The sequence below is a fragment of the Chelonus insularis genome, unplaced genomic scaffold, assembly GCF_013357705.1.
Source record: "Chelonus insularis isolate UGA/USDA-ARS -01 unplaced genomic scaffold, ASM1335770v1 contig_317_pilon, whole genome shotgun sequence".
Taxonomy (NCBI): Eukaryota; Metazoa; Arthropoda; class Insecta; order Hymenoptera; family Braconidae; genus Chelonus; species Chelonus insularis.
In genome coordinates, this window is record NW_023276487.1 from 857,879 (window position 1) to 873,060 (window position 15,182).

Genomic DNA, 15,182 nt, shown 5'->3' on the forward strand with positions numbered 1-15,182 from the left:
TATGATTGATTTCATTTGAAAAAAATTATTCTATTATATCAAATATTATTTATTTTAATCATAACAGATTATTGTATATGTATGCAAAAATATCAAATTAATTTTTTAAAGCATTTTAAGTAGACTGATTGTTTCTATTATAACATTGCCTGGTATAAATAAATAACTTTTTCTGTTAATAATTGTTGTTCCCACTTGACACACGGTTAAATGACAAAAAGGGTTTTAAGTTTCTTTTTTACACGAATACGAGCGTACAGAGTTTGGTACAGCAGAGCACTTGAAAGTTAAACAAGCGAATTGTGTAAGTGTTTCGCAAATAAAACAATGGCAATTTAAAGTGGACAAAAGTAAATGGAACAATGAATTTCTTCTATAAAACGTCCGTAGATAATTTAATGTTTATAAAAAAAAGAGAGATATCCTATCAAAATAAATAGATATATTTCATATCATTATGAATGAAATGTAGGAAAGGCCAAATTCCTTTGACATGATCAAAAGAAGGAATTTAAAAAGTTGAAGTCTATGTAATGCTTTTAACATAATTCCTGTTCTTTGAGTGTCCACATATGCTGGTGCAATGTCTACCAGTAGGTGCTTTATTATATTGCGCTCGGCAGGAGCCACAGCGGCTGTGGATTCCTCGTCGGCGCCGCCGCTACTCGCGCTGGACTTGGTGGTGGTACATTTGCAGTGTGGAAGGGAGCAGGCATCATTGGCGGATGTTGCGTCGAGTAAAAGACCGTAGAGATCTCTCGTCAGTTGCGCGGTGGCCTCTAATCGAAGTGGTCCTGTACTTGCGGGAGTAGGATTAGGAATTTAATACATCTAGAGACTATCTCCATTTATCTACATGTTGTAAAAAATTTCTTCATTTTATAATGCATCAATTGAAACATGGTAGTATTAGAGAGAAATTAATAAAACGTAAATGAATATTTTTCGTGAGTGATGAACGGGAATTGTTGTGATGAATATGATGGAGAGTAAAACGTAATTAAGTGATAGAAATATTAAGGAAAATTTTGAAGTGATATGAAATTGTAATACATAAGTTTAAGCTGAAAGGTATATATAAGCTGTCATTTTGAGGGGGTGAATATATTTCAAGTTTGTTTTTCCGATAAAAGTACTCACTCTTGTACACTTTTCCTTGAGAGGAAGAATATATGACAGCGACAAACGGTTATGTCATATCTAAGCTGACCATCACGAGTTGATTCGTGTGGCTTGAATACCAAAGTAATCAACTAAGGGAGCACGTTTTGGTGGAGTGTAAAGGGAGAGATTAATGAGTATCATTTTCGGAGCAACTCGGTGACATTTTGAAAGATAAACTGACATAAGAAGAGTCGCTAAGTCGCTCGAGGAAAACATTGACATTTTCCTAAAGTCAGAGGAAAGAAAAAAAAACGACAACGGGAGAAAAAAGTAAGGAATGATGAGAGCTGGCAAGAGTAGAAGAGTGGAGTCGTAAATGGTTTCACATTCGTAGCAGCGGAAAGTTAATATAAAGAGAAGTAGACTGTACATGACATAATTTTTTAAGGAGAGAAACAATTGTGTTTGGAAGTTAGAAGAATGTGAGAGAAGAAATTTTGACAAGTGGACACTTGACGACTCGGAAAAAGTATAGTAGTTCAGGCGAGCGGAAATACGAGAGTCGAGATGTTTAGTGCTGAGCGTTTTGTTTTTACTACGTTTACTACCACAGCACTATGGAATTGTGTGGTAGTTTGTACGTATACGTAATTCGTTTGGTTGAACATAACTAGGACCCAAAGAGCAACGAGTCAGAGAGATAGAGCAATGAGGGCCGGCAGTGGCCACCCGGCCCGCTCGTTAACTCTACGGCTGGCCTGGTGCCTTGTATTCGGCGTATATCACGTACTAGCGGTAACCAGTGTGCCATCATCAAGATTCGACGTGCCCGAGCATTGTACTTTACAACATGAAGTGGCATTAACCTGTGTCTATAGTTTCTCCAATATCGAAGTACTGCATTTAAACTTGTCACGTGTCATCAGTGAATATGTTACGTCAATAAACATTATATGTGAAGATTTGGAGCTAGAAACTAGTTCTAGTATCAGTATAGTTGAACATTTCGCGCATTTGTGGAGATTACGTGACTTACGTTTAATTGGCTGCAAGTTTGAGCTTTGGCCTGCTAGAATACTGAATGGCTTCCATGACTTGAGGAATTTAACTTTAAGAAGTCTGAATGGACGTAAAAGCAAAGTAAGTCTTGAATTGGAACGTGGTGCTTTTGATATGACTCCTTTGATCGAGAAAATGGATCTTTCATCTAATAACATTTGGCAACTACCTGAAGGTATTTTTTGTCCTCTCACCAATTTAGTTACTTTAAATGTTTCTTGGAATATGTTGAAAGACGTAACGGAACTTGGCTTCAGTGATTTTGTAAAAAACTCTCAGAAAAGGGATATTGAGCTGACGATGGCACCGATCACGTGCTTACTTGATATTCAAAGTCTTGACGTGTCTAACAATCAGATATCTGTTTTGCCGTCCCATGGGTTTTCTTCGCTTGAGCGGCTTAAGAGTCTTAATATATCACGGAACATCATCAGCATGGTAGAAGACGCTGCACTTCGTGGTTTGAGATCCCTCGAGGTATGCGACCTGTCGAGCAATAGGATCGTTGCTCTTCCCGCCGGTATGTTCAAGGACGCCACAAACACGTTGAAGGAACTGCGGCTTCAAAACAATTCGATCAGTGCCCTGGCACCAGGCCTCGTAGCTGATATGAATCAACTTGTCACGTTAGATTTGTCCAGAAATATGCTGACAAGTTCATGGCTTAATGCTGCCACATTCACCGGATTAATACGCCTTGTTTTATTGGATTTATCACATAATAAAATAGTTAAATTGGATCCGGCATTATTCAAAGATTTATATACACTACAAATACTGAATTTAAAATACAACGAAATAGAAACGATACCAGCTGACACCTTTTCACCCATGAGTAATTTACACACATTGGAATTGGCGCACAATCGATTGACGTACTTAGATGCTTACTCTTTAAATGGTTTATACGCTGTTTCATTGCTGTCATTGGATTCAAATTTACTGGAAGGTATACATCCAGATGCTTTTCGAAATTGCTCTAGTATGCAAGATTTAAATTTATCTGGCAATAATCTTGAATATATTCCGATTGCACTAAAAGATATGAGATTGTTGAGAACACTGGATCTTGGTGAAAATCAAATAAAAAGTCTAGAAAAACCAGGGTTTAGAGGAATGACCAGCTTGTATGGATTGCGAATGATCGGCAATGAGATAGTAAACGTGACGAAAGAAGCTCTATCTGAACTGCCAGCATTACAAATCCTCAATTTAGCAAGAAATAAAATCGAGTACGTAGAATATGCTGCGTTCTCTGGCAATCCAGCCTTGCAAGCGATAAGATTAGACGCAAATTACCTCCAGGATATGAGCGGAATATTTGCAAATGCACCAGGTTTGCTTTGGCTCAATATGTCTGACAACACGATAAGCCACTTCGATTATAGCCTTCTACCGGAAAAACTTCAGTGGATGGATCTACACAAAAACGCGATCATGGATCTTGGCGTAGCTCCCCAAGGTTTCCGCTTGCAGACTCTTGATGTCTCTTTCAACAGACTAACGAGAATTCATCCAAAATCTGTGCCAGATTCCATAGAGCTACTCTTCGTCAATGACAACATGATTCACACTGTTGAACCGCAAACATTTCACGACAAGGAAAATCTTACGCGAGTTGATCTCTACGCCAATCAGATAGTAAAGATGGATTTGTCAGCATTGCAGTTAACTCAGGTACCTGAGAATCGACCACTCCCAGAGTTTTACATCGGTGGTAATCCTTTCATTTGTGATTGCACGATTGAATGGTTGCAGAGAATAAATTCATTGCCGCTGAGACAGCATCCAAAGGTCATGGACCTAGAATCAGTCTATTGTCGTCTACTATACGACAGACATCGTTCTTTCGTTCCTCTTTTAGAAGCTAAGCCATCGCAATTTCTCTGCGACTACAAAGCACACTGCTTTGCACTCTGTCATTGCTGTGACTTTGATGCATGTGACTGTGAAATGACTTGTCCGAATAACTGTACATGTTACCATGATCAATCTTGGTCTGCTAATGTTGTTGATTGTTCTAACGCTGGGTATAAGACTCTTCCAGGACGTCTACCAATGGATGCCACAGAAGTTTATTTAGATGGCAATAATTTTAGTGAATTAACTTCTCACTCATTCATTGGTCGTAAAAATCTTGAAGTTCTTTATGCGAATGACAGCAACATCATCGCCATTCATAATCACACTTTCAGCAGTTTGAAACGTCTTATTGTTCTTCACCTTGAAAACAATAAAATATCTCGACTCAATGGTGTCGAACTGGTGTCGCTTGAAAATCTTAAGGAGCTCTATCTTCAGAATAATTTACTTTCTCACATTGATAACGGTACTTTCAATCCTCTACGTCATCTTGAAGTACTCAGACTCGAAAATAATCAATTAAGTACATTTGCCCTTTGGCAATTAGCACAAAATCCATATCTTGTCGATATAAGTATCTCTAATAACCCTTGGAGCTGTGATTGTACATATTTGGATCAAGTTCGTGATTGGATGTCGAAGAATAAAGCTAAAATTATTGATTGGAAACGAGTAACTTGTGCCCTCGGAATGCCTATCACTCTCTTAGTTAATGGGACTGTAATAAATTGTGCTGCATTGACAGGAGTTACTTCTGCTGTAGAAACAAGACCTCTGGAAGCTTATTTACCACTTTTGCTAGCTACAGCTGTGCTCTTCTTTGCCATGATGGCATTACTTTGTGGTGCATTCAGACATCGTAGAACCATCCGTGCTTGGGCTGCTAGCAGATGTGGTCTGAGAGCTTGTTATAAAACTGCAGCTTTTGAAGACCGAGAAAAACCTTTTGATGCATACATCTCATACTCAGCAGTTGACGAAAATTTTGTGTCTCGAGTTCTAGTTCCTGGCCTCGAGTCATCCTACAGACTTTGTCTTCATTATCGAGACTTGGGAGCAGGTGCTAATGTTGCTGATGCTGTGGCCGAAGCAGCTGATTCTTCCAGACGTACTATCCTCATTCTATCACGTAATTTCCTACACGGAGAGTGGGCGAGGTTTGAATTTAAAGCAGCACTAAGGGAAGCACTCCGAGGTAAAGGACGATCAGTCATTCTACTACTAGTGGGCGGTGTCTGTCCACGTGACCTTGATGCTGATCTTAAAAAACGAATTTCTTCACATACTGTTCTGGTATGGGGAGACAAGTTATTCTGGCAGAAGCTTAAGTTTGCTATGCCGGATGTATCACCGATTCCAGTTCTCGAAAGACCTTTGCCGCTTCCTCCTCCACCTCCGCCACCATCTCATCATCTGCTGGCATAGGACCATGTTTCAGGTAATCAATTTTTTTTTATCTACTCCATTAATTCATTTTTTATTTCTTAAGCAGCACAACAAATTAATAATTCAATCAAACGATCATTTTTTTAAATTTAATATCGCAGATCTTTTCATGTTATTTAATTTCTTTCAAGCCCTTATTTCTTATTGAAGACATTTAATAGAAAACTAGCAATAAATTTTTTATTTGATTCTTGATTTTTCCAATGTTTTTAGAATGATTCTTTGATAATAAATTATAAGTGGAACGATGAAAGCTTCAATTACCACAATATTTAATTAAAAACTTTTAATAATATATTGCCAAAGCATCGCAACTTCTGGTCTTTAGAAAAACTGTTTTTCAACTTATTAAAGAATAACTTATTGACGTAATTGATAGGCAATGAACGTCTGATATCTGTGTATGAACTACCTAACGATATATACAATTATATTTTCTGGAAAATGCTTCAACTCTTCATAAGAACCGTTTGTTCACGTCCCTAGGTGATATTGAAGAAAGATCATCAGAGGATATGATGGAATATGTGAGCCTTATTACCCCAGAGGGTAGTTGAAGCTCTATAGTTTCCGCACGCTTGATTCTTACTTTCACAGAGTTGCAAGGCAGTTTGAAAGTGTACTATGCTATTTCATGCATGTGTTTATGCCTTCAGGACTTTCCAATTAATTTTATCAGGTATAGGAAATCGAGTTTACGTTGCCGGAGAGGATGAATGAGCATTAGATACTCCATAAATATTACTAGGATTATCCAATGAACCATGAGCATGACAAATTTTCTGTCATCGAATTTATCAAATGATAAAAGATCGTGTCTATGTATAGGGCTGAAATGAAAAAAAGCATATATGAAACGAATAAGCTTAAGTCGTTTATTACTTTTTATTACTGATTCATATTGTACTATTTTTTTTCCCTTCCTGAAGGTTTTATTTTACGAGACATGCTGTGCTAACATAATCACTATAGCAAAATGATGAATTGCCAACGTATGGTTAGACTTACCAATTCCATGTACAAGACTCTTTGGATATACATAAGCAAGCTAAAAAATGATGGTTATTCTAGTATTAGAGACAAGGGAGGTAGGGAGGCGGATTCGTTTTTTGTTCCTCAATACTTGCCCGGCTGTAGCCACATACTCTCTCACTTCCATTAACGGCTGAGCTCCCGATAAGCTGCATCGATACGCCTCTTGCAATACGCCTTTTTTCTTCTTTTTGAGGATTACGCAAAAAATACATTTACACATGACAATGTATGAAAGACTGAAAGGACTTATTGTTGTTCTTTGTAGTGTCGATGAAAATTTATATTCAGTACTATTCAGAAGTTGGCTTTAGAAAAAATTGTTCTCTAATATCACAATCGTCATTTTAAAAGTTAAGTTAAATTTTTTCACACAGAAAAATAAAAAGTTTCGATAAAAAAGCTATGTTTAGTTGTAAAATTACCTGTGGAACTCAACACCAATCTCATTTTTATCGTAATTAAATAGGTACTGATTAAAGAAACATTTTTTACCCACTAGAAAAATTTCAAACACATTTCAATGAAGCCTGGCATCAATGTAGACATTTTCTAAAGTATGTAGTTTGAGATTCATAGGACTTGATTCATTCATTGTAAGGCCTGGTTGTGTGGTTAATTCAGTTTCAATAAAGTCGTTACGGTGAGGTGGGAGAGTTGAAGCAAAGTTTCAATTAATTCACGTGTACTAGCAACGAAAGAGACGACACAGAAGGAAAGCGAAACTAAAATTGCGCTGGAGAATCGATATTTAACTAGTGTACCAACCAGATTGATGCAAAGCAATCGATTCAATACCACAGTCAGACTGATTCGATAATTAAAGAACAAATCAGATTATCTATCAGTTTATCAAGGAATACTAACTATTTTCTTGCTAACTTGATAAATATGTATTATTATCTAATATTATTATCGACGCTTATATAATTGCCAATTAATTACATATTAAACTTATATAATAGCTTCTATTATCATTGGTTTGAAGTTATTCCAATAGCATTTTCGACATTTTCTTTCAATTTCAAAGCACATTAATTCCCATTTTTTTGTACGAGATATTTTCTGATTAACATGCACATATCAAGTGCTGTATAAAAAAAAATAATTGTGAGGTGGATACAGTTACGTTGTAATTGAAATTCATATCGATCATTCAGTGGGTTGAGGAAGCTCTGGCAAATTGTAAGCTTTTGCTAAATGCCTGTTAATTAGATTAATGAGGGTTCCTTTCCAATTATCGTTTATTCTCAACAGTCGATATATTTTTATTATAAATTTTTTTTTTTTATTTGTTTTCTCGTTATTTTTTGCTTAATTATTTTACCTAATCCATTCTTTTTGAATTTGTGCTCTTTCATTTGAATCATTGTAGTAATGATCTTTTTTGTACAGCGTAGTAATTTAAATATTGATGCTAACTCAAAGCGAAAGTAATTTTGTATGTAAAATGAATAAAAAGAAAATTGATTTTCGTTATCGTTAATAGTGTAAACGATAGTTGAGTCATAGTTAGAAGCCGAGGTAATTAGAGAAAGATGAGGTGAAGATGAAAGGAGTAGCGCCATAAGGAACACGACCGACGAGAATATGGAAATGCAATCAATCTATCAATCAGTACATAAGAAAGAACGTGACGAGAATTGAATAGGGTTACTGTTCAACGAGTGATAGGTCAAGTATAAAATAAAGAAAATGAAGCGAAGAGAAAAAAGTAGAAAAAAAAAATTGATGAAAAGGGAGAGTAAAATTTAGCTCTCGACACATGGTGGTTATTGATTTCTTCACCTCTATTTTCTATGGTCAATCAACGTGTGATGTTAACTTTATCAAAAGTATCACTTAATTTCTATATTGTACATCCATAGCAACCCTCGACTTCAATTTGTGATTGATTGATTAATTCTGATTGAAAAGATAGAATAGCTGCTGCTAGGAAATGGCTTATGAAAAAATAGTGATTGATAAAATTCTTAAATTAATATAAAATATTTATTGAAACTAGAAAAAAAAAATAATCAAAAAGATCAAATAAATAAGCAACAAAAGATCATTCAATAGTCAGACGATAGGAGAGTGGCAGTTATTCAGGTAATAATTACCTATATTGATGCTACCGGCTGCTATTGTACGACTCTATTCGTTTTTGTGAAGTTGAAGATGTGTGCAGACGTTTTAAATTCAAAAAGCAGTGCTTGCTAAGTGCGATAGGATCACAACTCGACTCAGGTGTTCTTGCACCATCAAAATGTCAGAAAATCCAACTGTGCGTGCAAGAACGTGCAACGAAGAAAGAGAAGAATATAATGTAGAATACTATACTAAAGGAAGAAAGTAAGACCGCAGCACAGCAGATGCTCAATCTGCAGCCTCACGCCTTGGTACAATGGCCTGCGATGTTGGTGGAATAATGGTCCTGCTGCTGAAGCTGTTTTCAATAAAAGGCCATCTTCGTTCCTCTTACACTTGACTATATCTCCATTTTACCTCATCTTTTTCTGTGGGTTTTCGTTTTACCATCATGAAAAACATCTTTCCAAGTTTTTTTTTCAACGTTAAACTTAACTATAATGATTATTTTATCATACGCCAAGTATGGCAAATTTATGGAAGAGAGCAATCATTTAAAGTTTATGTGTAAATTTCTTTATACTTTAGAATAGAAATATATGAGAAGACGAAAGATTTAACAGAGGCAGGTATATAAGATGAATACCTATACCTGGTATACGGAAAGAATTATAAAAGAAAACGGAAAAAAAGAGAGAAGTAGTATAAACTGAATTCCTCCACGACTTTCTTGGAACAGATCGCGGTAAAAAGATGATTCTATTATAAGTTTTGCCTACTTTTCTCACACGTTGAGTTTACAAATTGCGACGTCTATTTTTTTTTATTTTCTTTCGTCTTAAAGTGTAGCAATGTTTTAATATGAATAATATAAAACTCTTCAACTTTTTAAAAGTCAACTCAACTGAACGACTGTAAAATATGATAGGGAAATTATTCCAGCCTACTAGTATACAATACTACTATATATATTTTGCTTTTTATTTCAGTTGTATTTTTTATTTTTTTTTTATGCTTTATACTTAAGTCGCTTCGATTTATTTCAACTTCATGTGAAAACTCCTGAAGCCTTAAAGTTGTCGCAGCTGCGTTCTCCTCAAGCTTATTCACAGTTACTGAAATGTGTCAACTTTTCAATCCATGATGTTACAGAAATGGTAACAAAAAATGAAAAAAAATATCATAAAGTGGCACTTAGCCTTTGGTACATCAACTACCGATTTCAATAATAGATATTTTTTGATACGTTTATAAATAATGTATTATTGATTTGAGTTGTTATTGGAATTAAATATACATAAAAAGCTTTTTGCAATATTTGAAAAATTGATTAATCATTAAAATATAGAATGATTTGACATTTCATTGAAAAACCATTAGTGATGTTTTGAAAAACTAAAACTCCTCACCGAGTTTTCTCAATGTATTACATTTATTATTTTGACAATATATTAACAGAAATGAAATTATTGTCCATGTAGAGATTATTGACGTTGACGTAATAAAAAAAACCCATGTCGTTTTTAATTGCAATATGAACGTAAAATTTCCTTTGATATTAAATTGAAGGTAGAGGAGAGAAATACAAGTGTCAGTTGATGAAGGCAAGTAAAGAGGAAAGAAAAATCTAGAAATATGAAGTAGTAAATTGAAGGTGATGTGAAAGAAAAAAAGTTAAAAAAAGGGACAGTGTGATGATAAAGGATTACGTTGAAAAATTTGTCTAGAATTTTCCAAGATCTTCTGTATTAAATCTTTGAAACATACTGATCTCTTGCTGCAATTCACTAGTACACTACTACATTAATAAATTGATATATTGTCAAATTAAAACGACATATTTCCATGTACGTACGTGAAATATTGAAAACAAATTCCTCTTGTTTTATTCCTTTTCTGCTTTATATCTCTTCGAAAGTAATATGGAATTCCAACATGTAAAACGTAAAGTTTTTTCTCTGTTTTGGTCGTTTCCTTGGCACCCTCGAAAGAATAGTCGTAATTCAAGGCTCGTAAATTCAAGGGTACAATCGGTGCTAAGATGGCAAGAAACGTGCGGCCAAATGTGAAAAGAAAAGCGCGCATAAAGAGGATATGAGAAAAAAGACTTTTCATAAGGAAAATGTAGGAAGAAAACATCATTTAGCTGTATGTATACGAGTATTATTGCACATAGAGTCGGAAAATAGAGCCAAGAATTGCTTTGTAACCTATGGAATTCTGGACATTTTATCGATTTCTTTTCTCTCTTGAGTCTCATTTCGTCGCCGTTGGAACGCTGGAATTTCTTCAATGATGGAATTCCGTCGAATCTATTTTCATTACGAAATAGCGATTCACGCGCAATTGTCTACACTCTTTGTATCGTTTTATTTTCCGTCGTTTCCTTTTGCATTGCTTATTCTTTCGCTTTGAACCTTATACTATTGCAAAAAAAGAACTTTTACGAAAAAGAATTGATTCAATTTTGTACTGTTCTCTTTGTTTTAGATGTGGATCCTGGCCGGAGGTATTATCGAACTTTACCCACGTATGGAGTCTCTAGATATCAAGAAAAGAGAGGTGAGTTTCGTTCTAGATTTTACGTATTACATTTGCGTAGAAGTTTAATATTAGTTTTATCTAATATCATGGAAATATTCTGTTCAAGGAAATGAAAAAATTTAATTTTGATTTTTTCTATCCATTTCAGGACCCCGGACTATTGAGACTATTCTTTCTACTTATGATCATGAGGAAATTCTTACTATTGCGCTGGAGTACCCTTAAATGCAGTTTGCCAAATAAAATAAATACTTATTTCTACATTTGATGAAAACAAAACTCGTGATAGCTTTGGTAGTTATACAAATGAAAACGTAATTAGTGCAAAAAATGGAAAAAAAAAACAAAATACTTCTTGTATCTTATATCGCAACGAATTATACATTTTTTCTCTTGCTAATTGATCGATCGTTGGGTAAAACGACCGTGTTCAATAATTGAAAGGAAAAAAAATTAAAAAAATTAAAATGTAACAATTGTTCTTCGCTACATCTCTTGTTTGTTTAAGGTTCTAAAGCATCGTGCTTTGAGCTCAAGAATTGTAAATAAAAATTTTGTATATTTGTAATATAGATAGGAATGTGTATCATAAACAATAAAATTATTTATATATATTTTAATCATGAATCACGTGTAATTTACTTCGTAATTTCATTTCTTTATACCAAATACATTTTTGATGTTTGACTTAATTTATAACATCCCCTTCAATATTTTTTCGCTCTCCGTCAAAAAGAACTGAATAAACAGGGAGTTTCAATCGTAAATATTATTTTTACTGCAATGTTTTCGACATTAATAGATTTTAATTATATGAAATAGTAGAGAGTTTACATTTCTTCTGTCAATAGACATAAATTCTTAAGATAGATTAAAATGTCTCACTTTAATTAAAAATTTTTTTTGATAAAATTGAATTTAAAAATTTTTGCAAAATAATAAATACTATTTAAAATAAATCAATGCAAATCTCTGGTGACTAGAAGAAAGTGAACACCATTTGATTTAATGGAGGTATAGCAAGCAAGATGAGGTAGGTGTACTTTAGGGAACATGGGACCAGTACATAAAGTCCTGCGATAAATTTTGAATCTGAGTTACCTACTTCTTCATGTCACGTCTCTGTATCATGGATAATATTTTGCTTTTTTCGACAAGGTTGTATGAAAAACGAAAATAAATAAGTAAACAGAAATGGTGCTATAACAATTTTATTACATTTTCTTATTTTACTTTATGTATACATCCTTCTAAATAAAGTAAAACAAAAAATAATACTTTAAATGTTTATGCTATGAAATGAGGATTTCGTATTTCCAGTGAAGAAAGTTTTGATGTTTATTTTTCAATTGACTGAAAGATTAAAAAGAAAGACGATGAGATCACAAGAGTAAAATTGGAATAACCAAAAGACTTTTTCTTGTGCCTGAGGGGTTAAAAAATAATCTGTCAGATAGTAAGCTAGAGCAAGACAGCTGTATGCTTAACAGTTCCGATAGAAATAACGAAGTAGGTCGTCGAGGATATTCAATTCCGTGCAAGGATTTTGAGGATCGCCAAAAAAGAAAAGGCATGTGTGTTTTCCATGTACAAAAGGTGATTTTACCAACAGTGAAATTGGAGTGAAATTGAAAAGATTCTCGTGTGACTGTGAATACAAAATCTAGACTTTTTGAAATGAATAAAAATACTAAATAAAAAAAATTTTTTTCATTTTCTCTACACGGTTTTTACATTTACCTTTACTAAAAGTGTTGAATAAATGTTGTTATTTTTTAAATTTTACGTGTATTGTAGTTAAATTAAAGTTTGATGTAAACACTAATAAAAAATAATTCTATTTTAATTTTCTGAACAATATTTTTTCATTCTTTTGAACTTGAAAGAAAATTAAATTTGCTACATAGAAAATAATAATTAAATTTTATATTTAAATTTAAAGAATACAATTGAAGAAGTCATTTCTCAAGTTTTCTATATTGTCTTAGTTATTTTTAATTAATTTATAATTAATTAAAAATGAAGTCAATTGTTTTACAGTAAAATTGCAGTCTATGAGTAATCTGAAGCTTTCTTACATCAGCGATGGTTTTAATTAAACAATATTATGTTATGCATCATGAGGTAACTTTTTTGTCAGATATTAGAGACTATTTTTCCTACTTAAAAAATAAAAAAAATTTCTACATGAAGAAGCTTTCGGTATCCTGTTTGTCTACAGTAAATGAAGGATAACAATGGCCGCTTTATGTGAAACTTTATATGAAAATGGAAAAGAACGAGAATAAAACTGGTTTTCCTTAGATCTTATATTCGATGTTGAGATGTAAAAGAGACGAGAAGGTACGGGCATCCCAGGTGGAAAGCATGTCAACGTCGTTGGTGTTCTTGATGTGCCTTGTACTGGATTTACGTCGTGCAAATGTTGCTCTGAGGATAAGTATGTGTCGGTACAGTTGAATGAATGAAAGAAAAATACATAAAGAAAAGCCAATTCACGAAGAACTGAGAGAAAGATTTTTTTTTATGTATATATTGCTATGTAGAAAGCGCATCTTGATGGGTCAGAAACGGATGGATGAGCTCCAATAAAAAGAAAACAGGTACAGCTCACTGAATAAAAATAGAGGAAACAGGATAACGTTGAAGGGAGGTCATGAGTGTCTTTTTAAAGATATCTTATTTCTCAATGAGGTATGAAACAGCTTTTTTATGCCACTATAACTATATTTTTTTACGTTTTTGTATATTTTTTTCTTTTTTACACCAAGTAATATCGAATTTATTGAACTACGATATGCAATAACCTGTCAAAAGAATCTTGAAAAAAATTCTTCTCGAGTTCTTTGCGTATTTTAGTTTTCGCTTCCACGATCATTACTGTTTTTTAATCAAATAAAAATAAGTCATGACCGATAATGAAGATTTTTTATTAAAGCTTTTTTCAATATTCACTTGGTTTTTTTCTAATCAGAATCTAAATTGTGAAATCAACAAAAAAATTGCGATCTAAGTAAGTTCCAACTCCCTATAGCTACTGAATAATCGTAAAAATTGTACATTTGTGAGTGAGTAGATGAAACTTTTACGAGCATTTCACGTAATCGCTAATTTTAATTTAAGTCCAAACACCTGTTGCAATGAAGGTACTTCTGTAAGAAGTCAAAACGTCGATACAATTCAGACTATACTTACCTAAGTTTTAATGAATTATATTTAAGAGAATTTATTACTAGCTTTTGAAGACTTCTTCACTAAAAAGAATATAATAAATAAAAATAAAATAACTTTAGCTACTGTAGAAATTTTATGGATGATGTTAATAAAATAGAGATGATATTTAATTTTAACAGGTTTACTTAAAACCTGTACACCGTTTGATCTTATCTAAAGATTCTCCTTCAGTTGACAAGCAAGGTAAGCAAGCGAACATGATGATAGACAAACCAATGGGACTAAGACTGGAAGAGACTTAAGAGAAAGCGAGACAAGGAGGGTGAGATGAGAATTCGGATAACCTTGAGAAACGTGGCCGCATGTTTGCCCATCATTGTTATACAGTTTGCTGCGCTCAGAAGGCGAGCCTGACATAACAATCTTGAAACTGTGTCTGCTTTGAAGGCGTCTAAGACAACACCGGAACTGCAGACACGAATGAACAACTTCACCATACATCTCCTACGCTTTTACTTTACCCTCCCACTGAATTCCCTACCACGTGTAATTTCATGGTACTTTGTTGTCGACAATGAGTTTATATCTTGTTCTATTGTTTTTCCATTCACCGACTAATTCGTTAATTTTCGATTTATTTTTAGAGCTTCCATTTAGCATAAATTAATTAAAATTTAGAGTAGCATCGTTAGTGAAAATAGTCAAGTGTCATTGGATTATTGAAGCATTTGTCTGACTCGTAAAAAATAATGGAAAGAGTAGCTATAAATGGAACGTAAAAAGTTTTATGAAGATAAGTGGAGTTTGAATGATGGCAGCGAGTGAATTTGGCAATATTTCGCGTTAAAAACTATTATTATTGTTGTCAAGTATAAAACAGGTACGGTAAG

The 15,182-nt window shown here is 33.7% G+C and overlaps 1 protein-coding gene across 1 annotated transcript; it reads left to right on the forward strand.

Annotated features, from left to right (window-relative positions):
- Nucleotides 1-766: 766 nt before the first annotated feature.
- Nucleotides 767-11,696, forward strand: Toll-6 (Toll-like receptor 6). The gene is made up of 3 exons (XM_035080944.1): nt 767-5,464; nt 11,065-11,136; nt 11,267-11,696. Exon 1 carries the CDS (start codon nt 1,813-1,815, stop codon nt 5,449-5,451), a length of 3,639 nt encoding a protein of 1,212 aa, XP_034936835.1. The 5' UTR covers nt 767-1,812; the 3' UTR covers nt 5,452-5,464; nt 11,065-11,136; nt 11,267-11,696.
- Nucleotides 11,697-15,182: the final 3,486 nt, after the last annotated feature.

Bases quoted from the DNA above. Each gene is read 5' to 3' on its own strand.
- Toll-6 (XM_035080944.1), top strand. From the start codon at position 1,813: ATGAGGGCCGGCAGTGGCCACCCGGCCCGCTCGTTAACTCTACGGCTG.